The 21737-nt window shown below is 34.2% G+C and overlaps 1 protein-coding gene across 2 annotated transcripts in view; it reads left to right on the forward strand.

Moving 5' to 3' along the window:
- The window catches only part of LOC149562102 (ATP-dependent zinc metalloprotease), a 196349-nt gene extending 189775 nt beyond the window's left edge, over positions 1-6574 (forward strand). The window contains exons 5-7 of one of the 2 annotated variants that reach the window (XM_089825646.1): positions 5424-5500; positions 5673-5805; positions 5883-6574. In XM_089825646.1, the coding sequence (XP_089681772.1) occupies positions 5424-5500; positions 5673-5805; positions 5883-5945 (273 nt within the window). In that variant the 3' untranslated portion in view covers positions 5946-6574. The remainder of the gene's footprint in view (positions 1-5423; positions 5501-5672; positions 5806-5882) is intronic. The other variant, XM_089825645.1, reaches the window with a different exon arrangement.
- Positions 6575-21737: the final 15163 nt, after the last annotated feature.

Here is a 21737-nt window from a genome sequence, read left to right on the forward strand (position 1 = left end):
AGTGCATGCATACAAGGCATAAGATTCGAGTACTTCTCTCCATTTGCATACACCAAGTGATGATTTACTTGGTACTCTTGACCCCTAGTCATCAATAGTGGTGTGAATCATGAGGTATCCTTAATTCCTAAGCTCCAACACTCCCATACTTCTCTTTGTTCACTCCCATTGACCTCCTTGCTTGGCTGAAAAATACCCTTGTATTGTCCAATCTCATTTATTTGTGCCTAGATATCATTGTTTAAACTTTATTCCATAAATGCAATTTCAAAGGTAATGATGTAGAAGATGACACATGCTCTCATTAATGTCTGCGAAGATTTCAAGCCCCAACGGTCCTCATGGCATCTCCTAGTGGTAGTTCTAATGAATTGTATGGGATCTTTCCTTGTTTACACTCAAGATCTTGATGTACCGTGAATGAAATAATTGTTTATAGCTTTGCACACTGTTCCTCTATACCTCCCATGATGATCAAATGTACTTCTAGGGAGCTTTTCTTGCAATTTCATGTGTGAATCACAAGGGAGAAGGATGGCTGTACTATGATAGGGATGGATTCTTTCACATCATCAACAATTTCATATTCTTGAGGCTTCCATGCATAGACTAGACCCTAAACTGAAGATTTGTGTACCAATTTATTATTTGTATAAATGATTGGTTGTGGAGCCAATTTTCTGGATGAGATCTTTAGTATATTCTAGGGTATCAAATGGTATATTTTTTAATTGTTAATGGGGAATACATCTTTTTAAAGAGTAGGAGGATTTGTAATGACTGAAAAATGCCATTACATTATCCAATCTCATTTCTTTGTGCCTAGATATCATTGTTTATTCCAAATATGCAATTTCAAAGGTAATAACGCAGGAGGTGACACATTCTCTTAGACAATGTGTGCGAAGATTTCAAGCCCCAACAGTCCTCATGGCATCTTCTAGTGGTAGTTCCAATGAATTGCATGGGATCTTGCCTTGTTTACACTCAAGATCTTGATGTATTGTGAATGAAATAATGATTTATAGCTTTGCATGGTGTTCGTCTATACCTCCCATGATGAAAAATTGTACATCTAGGCAGCTTTTCTTGCAATTTCATGTGTGAATCACAAGGGACGACAATGGCTGGAATACGATAGGGATGGGTTCTTTCACATCATCAACAATTTAATCATCTTGAGGCTTCCATGCATAGACTAGACCCTAAACTGAAGATCTTTGTGTAACAATTTATTATTTGTAAAAATGCTTGGTTGTTGAGCCAATTTTCTGGATGAGATCTTTAGTATATTCTAGGGTGTCAAATGTTCTATTTTTTAATTGTTAATGCAGAATACATCTTGTAAAGAGTAGGAAGGATTTGTAACACACATCTCCATATTAGTGGTTGTGCATTTTTTCTCGCCTGATTTGTTGGTGTGATTATACTAGGGGTTAGATCAATACTGCTAACTTATAATGCATGGCAGTTGCTTTGTAATTGTCTTCCCTCTATCGTATGTGTTATTGTAGTTTTGAGATGCCTAATTAACCACATAATATAACTTTTGATTTGCATATAAATGAAATCTTGTTTTGTTGTTACATTACCTAATGGGGTTTCTTTCCTCTTTGTTTGACTCTTTTGCCTAATGGAATAGGCTCTAGTTTACATTAGTAAGGGATCTAACTATTCCATCATTGAAACATCATCCAGCCTCGATCGTAACCGGAGTAGATTAAACTATATATCACAATTCAGTATTATTTAACACTAAGTCATCTCTAGTATGTTTCACCTTGCTATTGCGTACATAATCATGTAAGGGGATTGAAATATTTCTATTATTTGTAGGTGCATACAAAAGGTGTTAAATCAGCTATATAAGAGGTGTCATGCAGCTAGTTAATCTTGGCCTAGTGACAAATATAGGAGTTTAAGTGTACATTTTGGTATAACTGCTAATTGTTACAATCATGCTACATGTTGATTGGTATTGAAATCCATCAAGAATACCTCTAGGAATACTCTGTTGGGTTTAAGCTGAGCTCAAAATGCAGGACAGACCACCCACTCTCATCTTTAGCCTTTAACCATCCAAAGTCTATTGATGAACCCCCTTTTTCCCATTTTGACAACATATCTCTTACCTCGAAGATAAGAAATGTTCTAGGATTCTGGAGGAGCAGTTGTGAGACCTAATGTGACCCTTGTAACTAAACAATAAAAAGAAATCATTAGTTTTCATAAACACAAGGATTTTCCTTATATTCTTTCTATTTTAGATTGCAAGAGGTGCATAAACAAACGATACAAATGTTACAGTTCCATGTTGAGTTATCTATGACTCTTAAGGCATTATTTGACTAGCTTACTGCAATAAAAAGTGAAAAAGTCAATGTTGTTATACACACAGATTTTCAAGTTGCACAACACACATAAGAAAGATACACAGAAGGCAAATCCTTCTAAGTTAGCTAGCACTCCAGAGACATTATATCATTAACTCATTGTATTTAAAAAGATGAAAATCATTTACTCCTTGCTACAAACACAGGAATACTTTTTTTTTTGTTTTAGTTTTGCACAAAATACAGAAAAGTTTCAATACTTCTTTGAGTTAGTTTAGTCTCCTAAGATATTATTTGATTAGCCTATTGCAACAATTATTAATGTTGTAGCTTCAATCAGATTGAATTGATTTGGAGTTAATCCCCAACTGTTATTGTTTAAAGATTATTGCATTTGATTAATCATCAATTTTATATATATATATATATATATATATATATATATATATATTGTTGTTAATAATGTCTAATAGAAATCAACTTTCCATAACCAATATTGATTAACAGAGAGAGATATGTCTCTTCTACTCATATATATATGCATTTGGATCTGCCCATGGAACCCACAGAAATCAATAACTGCTATTACAAGTTACAGCAGCAACTTTCATATACAATCTGAACATACATATGGAGAACAGTGATTAAAATTTATTTCCTATAAAGCCGATCAAACCTTAACTACAATCACTATTTGTTACCACCACATGGACTTTCCTTAAATTCTTCATGCTTGAGTTGCACAAGGCAGAGACGTAGAGGAACATGGAAGTTGCAATCCCGTTTTATAGTATTTAATATCTAGTGATTCTATTGGAATGCAAAACCTTGAATATGAGAAGATAAATTATGAATAGGAATGGGGAAATGAAAGAAATTTTTGTCATCTGTATGTGAAAATTACAATATTTAGCAACCCAAAGAATCAAATACAAAAACCCTTATAATTTTTGTCATCATCTGTATGTAAAAATTACAGTATTTAGTAACCCAAAAAATTAAATATAAAAAACCTTACAAACACCTGCAGAGAAAGAATTTGTACAAATTTTCATGTCAATTTAATCAAGGTATGTGTGGATATTATAATAATTTAGGATATCTGAGATGCAAAACTTATATTCACTTTTCCATGTAATCGTAATGTTTTATACATCTATTTAAAATAGATCACCTGTTGATATAAAATTTTGTTTCATCAGATGAATTAAATCATACAAGTAAAATCATGACAAATTATGACTTGACATGCAGACTGATTTTTTCATCCAAAAAAGATCAAATGAGTTTTGACCTGATAAATCCTGAAAAATATGACCTGGGTGGATGGTGATTTTCTATGATTTCTTGGTAAAAATAAATTAAGGGTTTCTATTTTGCCATATTTTTCCCTAAACCCATCCCAATTTATTCTCCTAACCCCAACCTTGATCCAAACCGGTTTGCTTTTTTCTCCCATGGAGATTTTTGCTACCTCAAAATGAAACAATTTGCATATCAGATTGTATTTAGATCAGTGTGCAGGATATGATTTTTGTCATAGAAGATTAAAGTTCGTTGCTTGCCTCCATTAAGATAACTGGCTAATTCTCCTTTGTCTGGAAGTAACAAAGCTCTTTGCTTCATTATAGTCTCTATTTATGTTTTTCAATCAATTATTTTTGCATTCACAAGTCTGTTCTGTTTCAAGATGAAAAGGTAAGCCAAGAATTATTGCTTTGCTAAAGATTAATATATATATCAAAACCATACTATCTTGGTGATAGCCAGCAGCCATATTCTCAGTAGTCATACATTTGTTAGTTGATCCCTGCGGTATTTATTAGTTTATCATCTATTCCATGTCGTTTCTTAAATATTTTCTTTAATTAGTCAAAGACTCAAAAGACTTGAACTGCTCTCTTTCAAGATCTTCTTCATGCTTGAATCCTGATACATGAAGCCCAATTTTAGTTGAAGATCTATTATTTTGTTTGAGTATCTTTGTGCCTTTTTAATGGATTATTTAACAATCAAAAGCATAATCTGTGTCAAGATAAAAGGGCAAGCTGAGAATGATTGCTTTTTAATAGGTAAGTATTTGAAATTCGAATTAAAGACATGCTATCTAGGGGAGAGTGTTGATGTTTGGTAGCTTCAGTCAGTTAAACCTACAAGACTATAGTATGAATTTTCATATACATATTGCATATATGTAAGTGTGAGATATATATATATATATATATATATATATGAGATATTATATAATTTATTATTTTATTAATTATAATGGATAGATATGTCTCATGGAGAGAGACATAAGAAATGTCTCTTCATGTGTCATTTACAATATATGTATGTATGTATGTATAAAAGAGGAGATTGATGCATTTGAAAAGCATATACTAAAATGGCAATGCAATTACATCTGCAAATGATCCTTATAAACTTAACAGAGAGAAGCCAATAGATGAGCAGGGTCCAAAACATGCTATAGCTGATGATTGAGTAGACCTATAGTGGTGCACTAAAGATGTCCCATCAATGCATATTTCCAAAAAAAATGAATTTTCAAAAAACCACTCATGTGGTGCCACATCAGCGCAGCATTAAACATGATCAAGTGCATGCCTATGGTTCTTAATTGTTTTTGGACCTTTTTGACATGTTTCCCTAAGTCAACTTGTTGACATGGCAAAGGGATGACTCAGTGGGAATTTTTATATGGGGTTGCCAATTAGTCAAAGGAAATAAAAAATAAATAAGGTTTGAGGGTCTACATGGCGACCCTTAAAGTTAGGTTGCACACGGCTCGTCTAACCTAAACGATAGTGGACTTTTTTTTGTAGCTAACACCATTCCCATATCATTCATGAATTTTCTTGTTGGTTCCTGCTGTGCTTATTAGTTTATCTTCTATTCTATGCCATTTATTTATTCACCGTTTTAATTAGTCAGAAGATTCGAATTGCCTCTTTTTCAATATCTTCTCTACGGCTGATAGAGAAAGTCTAACTTTTGTGTTTATTAACAATATATCTCATCATGCAATGATTTCCTTTTAGGAATTTAATTTAAAATACACAGTTAATACCACGTAGGTTGTTGCAGGCAGGTACCCAGTTTTGGGACAAAACACTGGAGTCTGAACTACATGAAGGCCGATTGACTAGCGCATCCTTTGACAGGTTCATATTGGTTCAAAATGTGGACCATATTGCTGAATTCATGGCAGTACTTATTGCATAATTTTCTTTTTGTTTCCATCTTATTATATTCAATGCTACATAGTTGTGAAAGCTATCTGCAGTATTTTTTTGGGTACTTCAGAAAGTAAGATCATGTATGGTGAATGTGCAGGTATTGTATGATACTTTTTGCAGGAATCGCAGCTGAAACACTTATTTATGGGGATGCCGAAGGTGGTGAAAGTGATGAAAATCTGTTCAAATCCATTGTCTCACTTCTTCGACCTCCGTGGTCTACTGCACAGGTTTTTAAAGGCTACATTGTTAAGCAATAAGGTCTTTACAATATCTTTTTATTCTTACACTGGAGAATAATATATAGATTTTAATTTTTGTCATGGCAGATGTCAAACCAGGCACGTTGGGCTGTTATGCAATCATATAACTTGCTTAAAGAAAACAGGCATGCACACAAAGTTGCTGTTAAAACTTTAGAAAAGACAAACAACCTTGGTTTTGTCATTAGCAAAATTGAGAGTGCTCTAGATTCTGATCAATTGAATTGATGATTTAGAAGTACATGTGATTGAGTGGACTGTGGAATGCTAATTGATTGAAGGATCCTGATAGTTACAAATCGTCTGCTCATGTTGTGGCCACCCATTTTTATTACATACGCTGGAGAAGTTTTCCTTATAAAGATCGAACTCTCTACCTATAAAAGATTTTTGCAAGTCATGGTATATAATATAAACATTCTTTATACAAGATCCTAAACTATGCAAGTGTGAAGTTAAGCAAGATGTAATCAACTCGCTATAGATGATATGATTTGAACAAAAATACATGTGATGCGGACATTTAGTTTGTTTTATTTTATTTTGTCATTTAAAGTTGGATTGATCAAACAGTTGCAAATAGTTAAAACTAATGGTCAAGGCCTAACAGGAACACTTGATTCTTTAAACAGTAGCTCCATTGGAAATGGTGCTAGCTTATCCAAGGTTCTTCCTTACAACCTTGTATCTGGAAACTACTCCAAAATAAAGCATCAACAATTATGTTCTTGTGCAACCATTTTTATATGATTTACTACCTCGTACAAAAAATGCTTGTATTGGAAGTGCTATTGTAGTAGTTCACACTCGATGCCATTCCCTTTTATGATTTTATGAAGACACAACAAGATGGAAGCATAGAGGTAAATGGGAAAACTACTATGTACATAGAAAAAGAGAAGATCAACTACCCAAGAACATAGGTATTTGTAGGAACTTTCATCGCATAGCATGATATATAGTAGATTCAACAAGAAGCTAACTGTAGAACAATTTGGTCTGATTTTAGCTTTTTAACTTTTTCATTTTCCAGACAACACAAAATGAAATAGTATTTGACAAGAAATCCTTCATCAAATTTCAAGGGGAAGTTCTCAAAGTAACTAACAATAGACACTAAGCTATAGACAAAGTACATAATCATTAAAGCTACATAATATTTCATTGGGGTTTTATGATAATCAAACAATAAAATAATTTTTGTCTTATTTTTGCGTCAAAAGTATAAGCACAAGACATAGCTAGAAGTAGCTGACTTTTGTCTTGCAAGTGAGAGTTGGAGTATAAGAATAAAAGGAGCTAATTCTAAACACAAGTGTGTAGGAGCACTCTTTCTACTTTTGAGGGTAGTTGTTCACCATCTTTGCCACTTGAAAACAAGCAAGAACACTTGAGGAACACTTCAAGGGGTTGTCAAGAAATATGTTTGGATTTCTTTTTAGTAATTATGTTACATCCCAAATTTTACTACATAAAATAATCCTCTAGCCGTTGGAAAAACTCATGTCAAGTTAGCTGTTCGGTAAATTTGTTAAGAATAATGGTTTATGTGAAATTGATCTATTGATAAAGTTGTTGAGATATTTCGATTCTTGTGAAATGAAAATTCAGTTTTTAGTTAATGTTTCATGTCACATGTTAGTTAGCTGTTATGACGTAATTGGAAAATGAATATCTTAGAAATTGAAAATGATTATGTGATATTTCATTATTATTTCAAATTATTGGAAATATGTTATTTCCCAAAATCATTGCCATTTTGTAGGAGCATGATGACGAGGGAAAGTGTTGTCAAAATGAGAGTTAGGAAGAGGACACCGAAATCCACTGTTAGGCCATTAGGTATGAACCTAACCCCCTAGACCAAATAGTAAATGGCTAGACAAGCAAGAAAGTACAAGGATGACCATGAGCTATCCAGTTAAACTAAAACACTAAAAGAAACTCAAATAAGAAATATTACCTTCATTATGTGGATGATCTTAGTATATCTTGCTATTGCTATCATGTCTTAGTATAGTAATATTGTGTCTATACTCATACTTGTGTGGGTCTAAAATATGTACGCATATATATATATATATATATAAGCTACTTAGGCAAGCATGAATATATAAGAACGACATTGATATACTAAGGCATGGGTTTGGAGGATGTTGCCACCTTTTTTTTTAAATCTTGACTATGGTCATTTATTTAATTGCTTTGGGCAACCACTTGTATATTTCCATCACTTTATGGCATTTGGCTATAGCGTTTCTTTTCTTGATAAAATTTGTAATTAAAGATTGTGCAACATTTCCTTGCCAACTCAATCTTGGCATAACAGAGAATGTTGCGTGTGGTCTTTGCCTATCTTGGCCACTTTTCCTTTTGCAACATATACTCTTTGCTCTTGTTGCTCAGGCGTTCACATATATTGTTTCATTCTTCCTCTATCACATCCCAGTTTCTCATTGTTTAGGTACCTTGTCTCTACTCAAACTCAAGCAAGAGACTTATTGTATTTAGCAGAGTTTTTTTTTTTTTTTTTGTTTTTGTTTTTTTCTGATTATGTCAAAGCTTGTGTATTAAATCTATGATTCATATTGGATACCATTAGAAGCTTGGCCTCCGACATTTGCTAAATTCATATATTTCAAATAGTATCGACTAAATCAAGTCATGCTTTATGTTTATTTGTAGTTCATCATGCTTTTATTTGAACTTGTTGTATGCCACATAAAGTTAGCTTTTCTTTTAGATTGAAAGTGCAGAATCAAATGTGCTAGTTCTCATAGCATTTTATTGATTTATGATATGTTCCGCCTAAGATAAACTTTGAATTTCATTAACATATGTTCTTTTTTGAGTACATACTGGACATAATTAATACATCTCTGAAATGGAAAACTACTCCATATGATTAGATATCAATTAGAATGAAAGCATAATCCTCTTATGATGCCATAGGTTGGAATCAACATAAAATATGGCAAATGTATAAGTATTCATAATATGAATCTCCCAAGTGAAGAGGACCATTATGGTCGAGATGAGGGGAGAGAGAGGGGAAAGAATCTTGCAATAAAAGAAAATTATAATCAGTAATAACATTCAAACTCAGCGATGAAATAGCTCGTGGGAATCCTTGTATTAAATCTTGTTGTCAAGTCGAATAGTGGGTGATCGGGCATAAGAGTTGCCCATCTAAAATCCTTGGCCAATGTAGTTTATGGCATGTTTGCTACCATGATCACTAGAAGTCAAGATGCTAGTAGTTGCAAGATAGGTTGCTTGGAAAGTGTCCACAACCTCAACAATTGACTAGTCGACACTAACACTAGGATGCTCAGCGGTTGGATAAGGGTGTCCCAAGCCAACTCCTAGGGTTGGAAGGGCCTTTCTCGATGGAGATTGTGTTGCGATTCTATGTGTCCGTGGTTGGGAGGTTAAACCCATGGAAATGTTTCCCCTCTCTTCTAGATGCTAAGGCTTGTATAACTTAGTGTCATCAACTGCTTTTACTTTGGTAACCTTTTCATGTTTTACACATTTCATTTGATAAATATGTTGCTTCTATGTAAGTGAATATTTCCTAAAGTCAAGAGATTAGGTTGGGAAATGCAATTGGAAATGGAAGTTAATAATTTTTTTCGTGTGAATCTAGTAGTTAAATGGTTGTTAGTTTTAAATATTTAGAAATGTAGATTATAGTTAGCTCATTTTTCTATTTCATGTGAAAGAGTTGAATCACTAATTTAACTATATCTCTTTTCCTTTGATTATGATTATGGTGTTATTTCCTTTATTTAAAGATTAATTAGTTTAATAATTTTAGCATGTTACATATGAAATCAAAGCGCTAAGTTCAACTCTAAACGCTGGGCTCATCACACCTCTCAAACTAATCGGAAAAAAGAAGAAGAAGATTTGGATGTTAAACATGATGTATATCTGCATGACACCTTGCAAGAAACCTTGGCATCCCATATTTTTCTATCTGATTAAGAACATGACTTCCCACTGCTCCATACCCAAGGATAAAGAAATCTTAGCACAAGCATTGTGATGAATCAAGAAAGATAGAGCTAGGTGGACTCTGACTAGAGGACTCCGACCAAGAAGGCAATAATGAGAAACAAACTTATTGAGGCATGGAATGCTAGACAAACTAATCCTTTTATGATTTATTGTAAACCATGTAAGGGCTAAGACAAGCCTAGTGATGAAAATGGACAAAGTACATAGGATTAGGGTGTCCATTTTATTGTTAATTTATTCTTTTGATGTTTCCTCAAGAGAGTAATTTTTTGTTAATAATGTAGTTGTAGTTGCATCAAGAAAAAATGGTTAAAGCACTAAAAACAAGCAATTAACATTTCTTCTCTTTTGTTGATGTAATTTCTTTAAGAAATGATATATTTGTTGTAATCAAATGTAAGAATGTTATTGGTTAAAGAAATAATTATATTTAAGGCCCCTTCCCCAATACCATGTCATAAACCCTCAATAACACAAATATGGTTAAAACTAGGAAGCGTAAGGAGGTGAGATGTCATGTCTCTGTCTCTCATGCAAGGTATGTGAATTATAGACTGTTACCATACACCTTATGATAGAAGAATGATAAGCAGGTTCCAGGATTTAGGTATGTCATGATTGGCATCCTTCTTATTAATATTGGACTTGAGATCTTATTAAGGCTACTTGTAGTCATTATTGTCATAAGTATCATATTCAAAATTTTATCAGGTTGGTAAGCTAAACCCTATGAAATAAAGACTCGAGATGCTATAACTTAGAAATGATGCCAATGGGTTCATAGTATGTTATGATCCATTAGGATAATTGCTTTAGGAGGCCATTGTGAACAGATGAACTAACACCCTTGTGAGTATTAATAATGATTATAGACAGAAATTGTTATCAATTTAGATAAGGCCTACTTGCTAGAGATTGACATGATGTAAATATAATAAGTCAATTTGTACAAGTAGTATTGAGTGGATAGGATACAACAAATGATGATTAAGATGAAGTTATAATATATTGACTAACAAATATAATGGGTTTACCTAATGACTGAATTTGAACTTATGCAGACATGATTATGAAAACATCTTGATCCCCTTACACTAGTGATTTTTGAGACATAAGCCTTATCATGTAATATCTCATAATGATAACGAGATAGTGTTAGTAATCAAACTATATTTAATTGAATCAAGTATACTAGTTGTGATGATTAGATTTTGGTGGTTTTGACCTATGTTATGTAATCGAAAGTAATTTTCATGTTGGTTGATTAAGCAATATAGACCTAACATTTTGTCATTCTGATAGGAAATGGATTGGGATGTGGTTCAGAATGTCAGTTGGATCATTTGATTAGGAAATTAATGTTAATATGCAGATTTTGACATTTTAACGTTTCAAAAGCTTTATATGAAAATGATTGAGAAGTAAAATTTGATTATGACAATTGAAGTATGTTAAAATTGATGTGCAGATTTTGATATTTTAACATTTTGAATGTCTTATTCAAAATGATTAAGTAAAGGAGTTTCATTAAATTACGTTAATATGGATTACGTAACATTTGAATTCATATGCATTTATGATGTGTATTTTATATGACCTCCTTGGACTATTGATGCTCGAGCTTAGTGTGCAGGAAGTGGAACAATGGAAATCTATGGGGGAAACAAGTTCCAGACCTGTGTAAACACTATTTAGCCAAGGCAAATCTTTGCAAGATTCAAAAGCCTCGTGATGTATGTTATTTCATAAATATAAGCTTGTATGTGTGTGAAATTTTTAATCTCAAAGGTGCATTAGGGACATGTCATGATGATGTGGAATGTGCTTTTATTGTGTCACTTGACACTTGTAAATTTTGTGTGTTAATGACATGTCATCTAGGTTTTGGTCATGGTAGCATGCTACCCTAAAACTAATTACCTAGTTAGTGATTAAGTATACCCACTTGGCAAGGGGTAGGATGGGTCACAATCAAAGGAAATTCGGATTTAGACTTGACTAGGGTTTTGAAGGGTCATTAGGTGGTCCCAAAGTGTCTTTTATGTGAAAATGAGCTACCCATATGATAGTATAACATGCTAGGGACCTAATTTTGACCATGATAGTGACTAGATAGCCTAGGGGATCCCTTTACCAATGCCTTCTTCCACCAATTCGAAAATGGAGTTGTCACATGTGTTCTCTTCCATGTTTCCATTAAGTCAAATATAGAAAATTTAGGGGGAGACAAGTTGGTAAGAGGGAGTGGCTTAGTGTTTTTGCTAAAATAGTTAGTGGGATGGCCTTTTTAGAGAGTCTTGGACAAACTAGTGGGGTGTTCACCCACTCTCTAAGTGTAGAGACAGTTACGGTTTTGGAGGGAGGCTAAGGGAGCTCTTCATCAACTATCATTACCATTAGCTTGAACCAAGGTAGGTGCTCAAACCATGGCCATTTGTTTTAGCATTGCATAATGAATCTACAAGTATGGAGTGTTGTTATGGAATCATGTATTGTTATTGTAATCCTTGTGTTGTGTTGTGATTGTGCATTGTGGTTCATGCATTTTCTTGATTTTCTTCTATGATTTCCTTGTTTTATTTGAATGTTGAAATTGTTTCATGGGAGTGAAGGCTTCACTTGCCCTTGGGAGGGAAGAGAAGCCTTGGGTAAAGGGGTTAGTTGGGCTCAACATTGAAGTTGAGAGATTTTCCTCTTTGAGAGGATTTGGTGTTCATGGAGTATGGGCTCCATTGGAGCCATAAGCCTTGTTTGATAGCCTTCAAGAGGATAAGTGTATTGATGTGATGAAGAGGATGTATTGATATGGGCATTTGTATTATGAGAGGTATAAGTGTATTGATGTGATGAAGAGGATGTATTTGATAGCCTTGAAGAGGCATTATGCAATTGCAAATGTATATGTGTATATGGATATGGCATTCTCCTCTTTGGAGAGCCCACCTTCACCCATTGTTTCATGATTCCAATGGTGAATCATTGTGTTAAACCTTGAGAGTTTTGTAAATGTATTGGGAGATTGAGTTTTGCATGCATTGTGACATATTTGAGTGTAAACTATTTAGTCTTGTTTCCCTTGCTCGGTGGGTGGCTTCATAGAAGCCTAGGATGGGAGGTGAGTCTCCATGGTTCTTGTGTATTTGTTTTGCAAGTTTTTATGCTTTGGATCTATGAAGAATTTTCCCCCTGCCATTGTTGGAGAATCAAGTTTTTGTGTTGATGTATCATCTAGTTGAAGGGATCATTCCTCCTCATGTCATTACCAAAGATTTTGTGATGGAAAAATATCCATTAGGGTTTTATGTATTGTGAGAGAGATTGACACCCTATTGCATATAAATTTGAATAAGTAAGATGTGTTTGATTGTACACATAAAAATGGTATTGTAGGAAAAGATGATATTATATTCATGGTGTTTAAGAAGGAAGGAAATAGTTCATGTGTGAAGGAATATGTTCGGTTGTGAGGTCTATGTTGAAGTCATATAGTTGAGACACTTCCCTTCATGTAGATTTATGTATCAACCAATAGTTAAACTCTATAGGGAAACATTGTAATGGTTATTCAATTTAAAGATAAGTGATTTCATTTCCTTGAAGTGATGAGAGTTAAATTTTCAATATTACAATAATCACATGTATGTATGACAAATATTTTACTATGCTCCAATTAATAGGTAACCCATATATGAGAGTTTCATCATATAGAACATATCTTGATCTTGTACATATGTATCTTGTATGTTAAACGTTTGAGGTGGTAAATATTAATAATCTCAAAGATTAGATGGTGTGAAGGAGTAAGATCAAATTGATAAATAAATGAATAAATAGAGAAGCCCTTATCAAACTCATAATTATGGCCTCCCAAAATGAGAGGAGAGAAGGAATGCATTAAAACCTATAGTGAAACATGCATGTACATGTATTTTATTTCTTTGGATTTTGTATGAGAAGTGGAAAATATTCCACTGTCTATTACAATCCATTAAAATATTCAAATAGGATATACTTTAGCATATCCTCACCTAGGTAAGACAATAAAATAATGGGTAACTTTTAGCCTTATAACCTATGAAATTCCTAGTATGAACACATAGACATATAAGACTCACCTTGTGTCACATTTTCATGTTAAAAAGAGAGAGAGAGGGGTCACATCTACCATAAGATAAAGAAAGAATTAATAGAAAACATCTTCTCTTATCCCTCATTACCCTAGCCTTCCTAGGGATTTGACATCTTCCCCATGGTAAAGTCTTTACCACAAAAAGGAAGCTTCAAATAAAATATTTACACTACTCACTCCTAAGAAACTTTATTTCCTAACATGAGTCGGCTTGGTCATAATGGGCACCTGTTTCCAAGGGGATATGAATGCAACTATAGTGAAATGATGGGAGGGGACCCCTTTTTGGTCAGTGGTCCCACCTTCCACCCAAGTTGATCTCCCCTCCATGCGTGATGGTCCCAGCACTCAGTCCAAGGCAAAGGTTCTTTCCACAATGCGTCCCACCTCTCATCCATGCCTCCCAAGCACTTAATCACGTGAGCATTAAAGAGGAAGTGGTGGCTTAGGATAAGATAATGGATAAGAAAGGAGGGCTAAAGGGCCTTGGGGTAGGCCACGTGGCATAGGAGGAATACTTTAGGGAATAAGGAATATTAGTTAGTAGTAGGTTTACATCAGTAATAAGAATGAGATATTAGAAGTATTAATGGGATAAGTTAGTATTGGGTTATGGTTAGTAGTGTGTCATTAGTAATATGTTAAGGAAATAGTAATATAGCTATTGTGGTGTTACAATAGTAATAATAAAATGGGTTGAGTAATAGATGGTATTAGGAAATAGGATGCTTAGCTTGTAGGTGGGTTATTTTAGTTAAATGTTTAGTTAAAGACAAATATGCCATTATGGTGAGATAAATTTGTGAATAATATGGTGGGTTAGCTAGGGTTCCATGTTTAATCAAGTTAGATTAGTTATAAACAATATTTAATGGGCAATAATAAATAACATTTGATAGTAAAATTAGAAGTATATGATGTCATGCAACGTATTAAGCAATAGTATAGATGTGTACACTGTATATTATTAAAATTAGTTATTTCTACTATCATATACGGTTTCGATTATATAGGCTATGCCACTAACTGATAATCGTTGATAGATCACTATGTGACATGGTTAAATTTGTAATTGTGGAGATGTATTTGTCTTGTAAAGGCATATAAACATAATTAGATATTGATGTCATTGATAGATAATTTTATTAATCTTTAGCACCCATGTTTAGTCACAAACTTTACCTAGGATTGGTTATATTAAGTACTACTTATTTGGTACACATCATAACTGTAATATGAATACCTCAAATCCTTGTACAAATTTATAGGTTCTAAATCCTAACATGATTAATAGCTAAAGTATTGTAGATTTACCTATTTTTATTTTTATTGTTTTCTATCATTCCATAACTAGTGAATAAAGTAGTGTATCCTATAATTTGGATATAAATTGATGCAAGGAAGGATACATTATTGTCGCAAAATGATCGATCAATGTATAGTCCAAATGGAAACTAAGTCTAGAAAATTCATCGAAGCAAGCCTTGACAATGTGTGTCCTAGTAATCATGACATCAATCATGACTAGGCTATATGTATATCCTAGTAGTAAGAAGTAGAGTTGGGATTGGGCTATGTTACTAAGCATGTTAGAACTTAACACTCTCTTTGGCAAGTAGAACATTATAAACGGAGTACTTGAGGAACCCAACCACCAAGGAGTTACCCATGATTAAAATAATGATCTCTAGGACACTTAGGGATCAAAATTTCCCTTGAAAGAAACTTGAGCAGGTGTGTCTTGCACAAATAGCTAGGCAATCATTGGATCATGACTTGTTAACGATCATTGTGTTAGTAAACTTAATTTCACTTTTTTTTTATAAAAAAAAGCTATGTTTTTCCCTATAAATTTTGGGCATGACATTATATATCTCAAAAAAAATCAACCTTAAAACATGGTCAACAATGGAAATACTAGAAAAAACTAGGGAATATGGAGAAGAGAATGGCTAACCGATATCGAGGCATGGCTAATTGAGATGAAACAATATTTTGAAATTAGGAGATTTTTAGAAACATCTAAAGTAGTTTGGGGAATATACCATCTCTCTAGAGAAACAACTACCTGGTGGGGAAACACCAAAATAGAACTCAACATTAAGACCACTTAAATCACTTGGGACATGTTGGTCTCCATCTTAAAAAATTGATGGCTTCCCCAACATTCTCTAATCAAAAGTTGTTAGACTTCCAAAATCTCAAGCAAGGATATTTGAGCATGCATAAATACTGGGAGAAGTTCACCCATTTATTAAATTATGACCCCCCATACCAACAAGACAAAAATTTGAAAGTTAGAAAGTTTATCATGAGTTTAAACAATAGAATTCGCAAAGCATTAGATGTTCTCACTCCACGAAATATCAAGGAAGCTCTCGAGAGAGCCATTTGACAAGAGCACAAAATTAAAAGGGATGATTCCATCCGAGATAATAAGAGAAAGGTGGGCTAGAGCAATGAAAGCTCAGATTTAGGAACCCATAAAAGGAGTTTTAAGAACTTCGGGCCCAACAAACCAAAAATCAAGGGAAACAGTGGTGAGGAGGTTAGAGGTAACTATAGTAACAATGATAGTAGTAAAGGAAATGAAAAGAAGGGGCTACTCAAAGAGTGTTTTACATGCGATGGTGATCACTATGCTAATATATGTCCCAACAAGTTCAATGTCAACCAACAATGACGACTACCACTACCTCAACAAGTTGTTTATCAATAGAGGAAACATCAACATTGGACAATTGACAAGATGGACATTAATTGGGTCCTATAGAAACACCGAGTATGATTTATGGCAATCCCATCACTATTTTAATAGATACAAGAGCAACAAAATGCTTTATTTCTCCAAAATTGTTAAGTAGGTTTCTTAAGAGAACTAGAATTATGGAAAAACCTTAGACTGTTGAGTATGCAAATAAGACAAGGGCTAGGGTAGAGCCATGTCTGAGGCCCATGTATAATTCTCAAATTTCTCTACTGAGCTAAATCCGTATGTAGCACCCTTAAGGTCTTATGATATAATCATGGGAATGAATTGACTCAGTGAGCACCTAGCCAAAGTAGATTGTCTTGCCAAGATAGTAAAAATTTGGACGATCGGGGAAACAATGCAAGCATTCAAGGAATAATATATGAGGTAAAACTTGACCAAATCTTACCTATGCAGCTTAAAAGATGCAGGAGGAAGGAGTGTGTAATTTTCACTGTAAAGATAGAGGACATGGGAGAACCCCTAGAAAACACTCATCAAGATTATATCTTTGAAGATGGAGAAATCAAAGAAAGACTAAGGGAATCCTTTGAAGAAAAGTATATGTACCTTAAACACTTCGAGGGTATATTCCCATAAGAACTTTTCTTACTTGCATCCAAAGTATTTGACTTCACAATAGATTTGGTGCCCATGGTAGAACCTATATTAAGAATGCCCAATCAAATAAGCACTACAACGTTGATGGAATTACAAGTGCGGTTGCAAGACCTTTTGGATAAGAAACTCATTTGACTAAGTGTTTCACCTTGGGAGCCCATGTATTGTTTGTCAAGAAGGGTGGAACTATAAGATAATGTATAGATTATAGGATTCTTAACAAGGCCACCATCAAGAATAGGTATTCACTTCCTAGTATTAATGATCTATTTGATCAGATGAGGGTAGCGACGTTGTTTTTCAAGATTGACTTAAGATCAGGTTACATCAGCTTCAAATCAAGGAAGAGGACATTCAAAAAATTGCTTTCAGAATTTGCTATAGTCATTATGAGTTCTAAGTGTTCCTTTTGCGCTAACCAATGCTCTAAAAACCTTTATGAACCTCATGGATAGTATTTTTCAAGATTACTTGGATAAATTTGTGTTGGTTTTTATTTATGGTATCCTTACCTTTTCCTGAAATGAAGATGACCACTAGAGACACATAGAGATAGTCCTTCAAAGGTTGTGAGAACATAAGTTGTATAGAAACTCTCCAAGTGTTCTTTTTCCAAAAGGAAACTCACTATCTAGGGCACATCATTTAAGCTCAAGGAATAGTTTTAGATTCGGCCAAGATTAAGGGAATTAGAGATTAACCAATACCCAAGAATGTATCAGAAGTTAGGAGCTTCATGGGCTTAGCTGGATTTTACAAGAATTTTGTCTAGAGATTTTTCTAGAATTGCATATCCTATCACATCACTTAAAAGGAAAGGTCAATCTGTGGTTATAACATATGCATTAGAGGAAGGATTAGGAGGTGTATTAATGCAAGAAGACCAAGTTATTGCATATGAATCCAAGAAGTTAAAAAATTGTGAACAAAATTATGCATCACATGACTTGGAATTAGTAGCCATTATGCACACTCTACAAATATGGATGCACTACTTAATCGGAAAGCCTTTCAAACTTTGGTCAAATTGTCATGGGCTGAAATATATATTTACCCAACCTGACCTCAATGTAAAACAAAGAAGATGGCTAGAGTTTCTAACAAATTATGATTTCAAGATCAGTTACATCAAGGGTAAAATAAAGTAGTAGATGCTCTAAGATGATGGAGGCAGCAATAAATATTGGGCCCAAGGAGTAAGCACTACAGTGTCTACTTGGTGACAACTTTTCCAACAAGGTCCATCAAGCACTTCAGAGGGATCCTCAAGATCTTAAATATGAAGGATACTACCTAGAGGAGGATGGACTTTTGAGATATAAGGGTAGGATGTACATACCCAAGTATCCAAAAATTAGAAGGATGATCTTAAGAGAAATTTTTATTGCTCCTTATTTCAGATGCCCTGGGTGACTAAAATGTTGGTACATATAAAAACTTTTCACTTTTTGAAAGGGATGAAGAAAGAAATTGCTAAATATGTGGGAAGATGTCTCGAGTGTCAGAGGGCTGAGGTAGAGCACCAAAATCTAGTAGGGCTATTGCATCCTATTGAAGTTTCAGAATAGAAATGATAGATAATTACCATGGATTTTATTCAAGGGTTACCCATGACGCATAATAGACATATTATTATTCTAGTGATTGTGGATAGATTAGCTAAGGTAGCTCATTTCATACTAGGTAATCTAATAGATGGAGCATTAGAGATTTATTATAAGTTTGTAAGAGAAATTTTTAGACTCCACGAAATTTTGAAAAAGATCATATCCTATAGTGATGCCATGATAACATCCAATTTTTGGCAAACCCTAATTGTAGCTTTTAGAACTAAATTGAATATAAACTTTGCCTATCATCCTCAGATTGTTGGCTAGATAGAATGGGAAAATCAAGTATTAGAGGATCTCCTAAGGGTATATTGTATGGATCAACAATCGTAGTGGGAAACATATCTTCCATTAGTGGAATTTGCATATAACAATTCTCACCAATTTTCAATTAAGATGACACCTTTTGAAGCTCTATATAGGCATAGGTACAGATCTCCTGTGAGCTGGAATGGGATCAAAGATCAAATTATTGTCTGCCCTAAGATGCTTCTAGAGATGGAGGAATAGGTAGTTCAAATCCGTTAGAGGCTAAAGAAGGAAAATTACCAACAAAAGAGCTATGTAGATTTGAAGAGGATTCCTAGGGAATTCTTAGTAGGAGAAAAGGTTCTCCTATAGCTTAAGCCACAAAATAACATTAACAAGTTTGGCAAGAATTCAAAACTAGCCCCAAGATATGTAGGACCATTTGAAGTATTAGAAGTCATAAACTTGATAGCCTATAGATTTTCTCTGCCTCCAACCCTTGCTAGAATGCATAATGTGTTTCACGTATCATGCCTTAAGAAATATATAACACATCATGAGCATGTTTGATGCGGGAGCATCCTAGGTGTAAGAGCAATCTTGCATCACCCCAAAAAAAATTATTTTCAATATTTTTTATTTTAATAAGGACTAGTAGACAAGGTGGTTACTGTTTATGGGAACTTGCTATTTTTAGTAAGTTTTTCATATGAGCTCAAAATGTTCTCATTTTCTACAAGAAGGTTCATTATAGAGTTACAAGCCTACCATAAAAATCCCATTGCTCCAACTTAAGTATCAGATAAGTTATTGTGGATTTTCAGTGGAAAAATTTGTAGAAAAATCTTCAGGCTCACCGTTGGAGGCCTTAGAGTGCCCAAATGAGGTCTAAAAACTCAACTGAAGGGTGCTTGCGCAATTCCTAGTCTATAGATCAGGAGCTGATGTTTTTGAAAAGTGGTTATAATAGCCAATCAGAGCAACAATTTGTGAGTTATGGCCTTTCAAAGTTGGGCTACATGAAATATCTAAAATAATTGTCAAAGATGTATTTGGCTGACTCTATATGTATTGTTAGGGTTTGTTGGCCCTAGGTATTAAGTTTCATTGTCTAGAACCTTCTCGGGTGGCATAAAATTATTTATTTAATAAAGGCTCGAACATTGTCTAGGACTGCTATGGGTGATAGTTCGCAGCTTGTCTTGTAGATTACTATAATGAAGGCACCCATGTGGGTTAGCATATTATACTTGTGAATTTTGTTATTCCACGTTTGCGGCACAAATAAGAAGTCCATATTTTGTTCTCACATTTGATGTTGTTTCTTTGTTTTTGTTATGTGTTTATGGTATTGAGGGGAGAACCCCTCATCAAGTGGTATCAGAGTCAGCGTTCTTAAGTGTGTGAACAGATCACCGACTGTGGGGCAGTTCGCACCAGGATCATTGTTTGGGTTGAATGTGTAGATAGATTGCTGATTGTGAGGCAGTTTGTACTAGGGTTTCATAAGACGTGTGAAAATGTCTCCACAAAGAGAGCATGGTGGAATAGCTATAGGTGTTACACCTGAGGGTTTTTGAGCCTTCCAAAGACAAATGCAAGTATTAGAAGAAAAAATGCATAGAGGAATAAATCTTCCTATAAGAGATGAAATAAAGGATGAGGATGAAGTAGAAGAAAATATTGAAGTAGAGGCAGTTCTAAACCTAGAGGAAGAGAGGCTTTTTATGACCATCTCCAAGATTGAAAAAAGACCTAAGTTTGAAGTTCTCACATTTTTGGGAAATCTTAACCCAAAGGAGCTGATCGATTTGATCAATGAACTGGAGGAGTACTTTGAGTATGAAGATATTGATGATCTTGATAGGGTCAAGTTTGCGAAGGAGAAACTAAAGTGACATGCAAAGATGTGGTGGAAGGAGGTTCAGTTGGAGTGAAATAGAAAGGGAAAGGACAAAATCACCAAATGGCGACAAATGATAACTAAACTAAAGCAACAATTCATCCCTATGGATTATGAGCTTGATCTATTGAAAAAAATGCAAGGGTTGAAGAAAGTAGGAAAATCTGTTCAATAGTATACTAAGTTCTCATTAGAACTAGCCATGCAGAAGCTAATAAGGAGAAAATGGCTCATTATCTTCATTGGTTAAAGCCAAGCATTTAGGATGAGCTGAGTTTGGTTCGAATGAACAGTATTGAGGAGGCATACCAATTTTCCCTAAAACTTGAGGAGAAACTGAGCAAGAATTTTGATGACAAGAATAGCAGAAGAGATTGTAGTGGAAGATCTAGCGGACGATCTTATGGAAGGTGTAATGATGATCAGAAGAACAAGGATGAGGCTGGAAGTAGCAGTCAAAACCAAAGGGGAAACAATTCCAATCATTTCCATAATCAAAACAATAGATATTAGAGAGGAAGAGGCAGAGGACAAGGATCTAGAAGAGGAGGCTTCCATGGGAAATGTTTTTACAAGGAAGAAGAAGGACATAGAGCATTTGAATGTACCCAG

The sequence above is a fragment of the Cupressus sempervirens genome, chromosome 4 (genome assembly GCF_028749045.1).
Source record: "Cupressus sempervirens isolate cs-2001-9-10 chromosome 4, ASM2874904v1, whole genome shotgun sequence".
Taxonomy (NCBI): domain Eukaryota; kingdom Viridiplantae; phylum Streptophyta; class Pinopsida; order Cupressales; family Cupressaceae; genus Cupressus; species Cupressus sempervirens.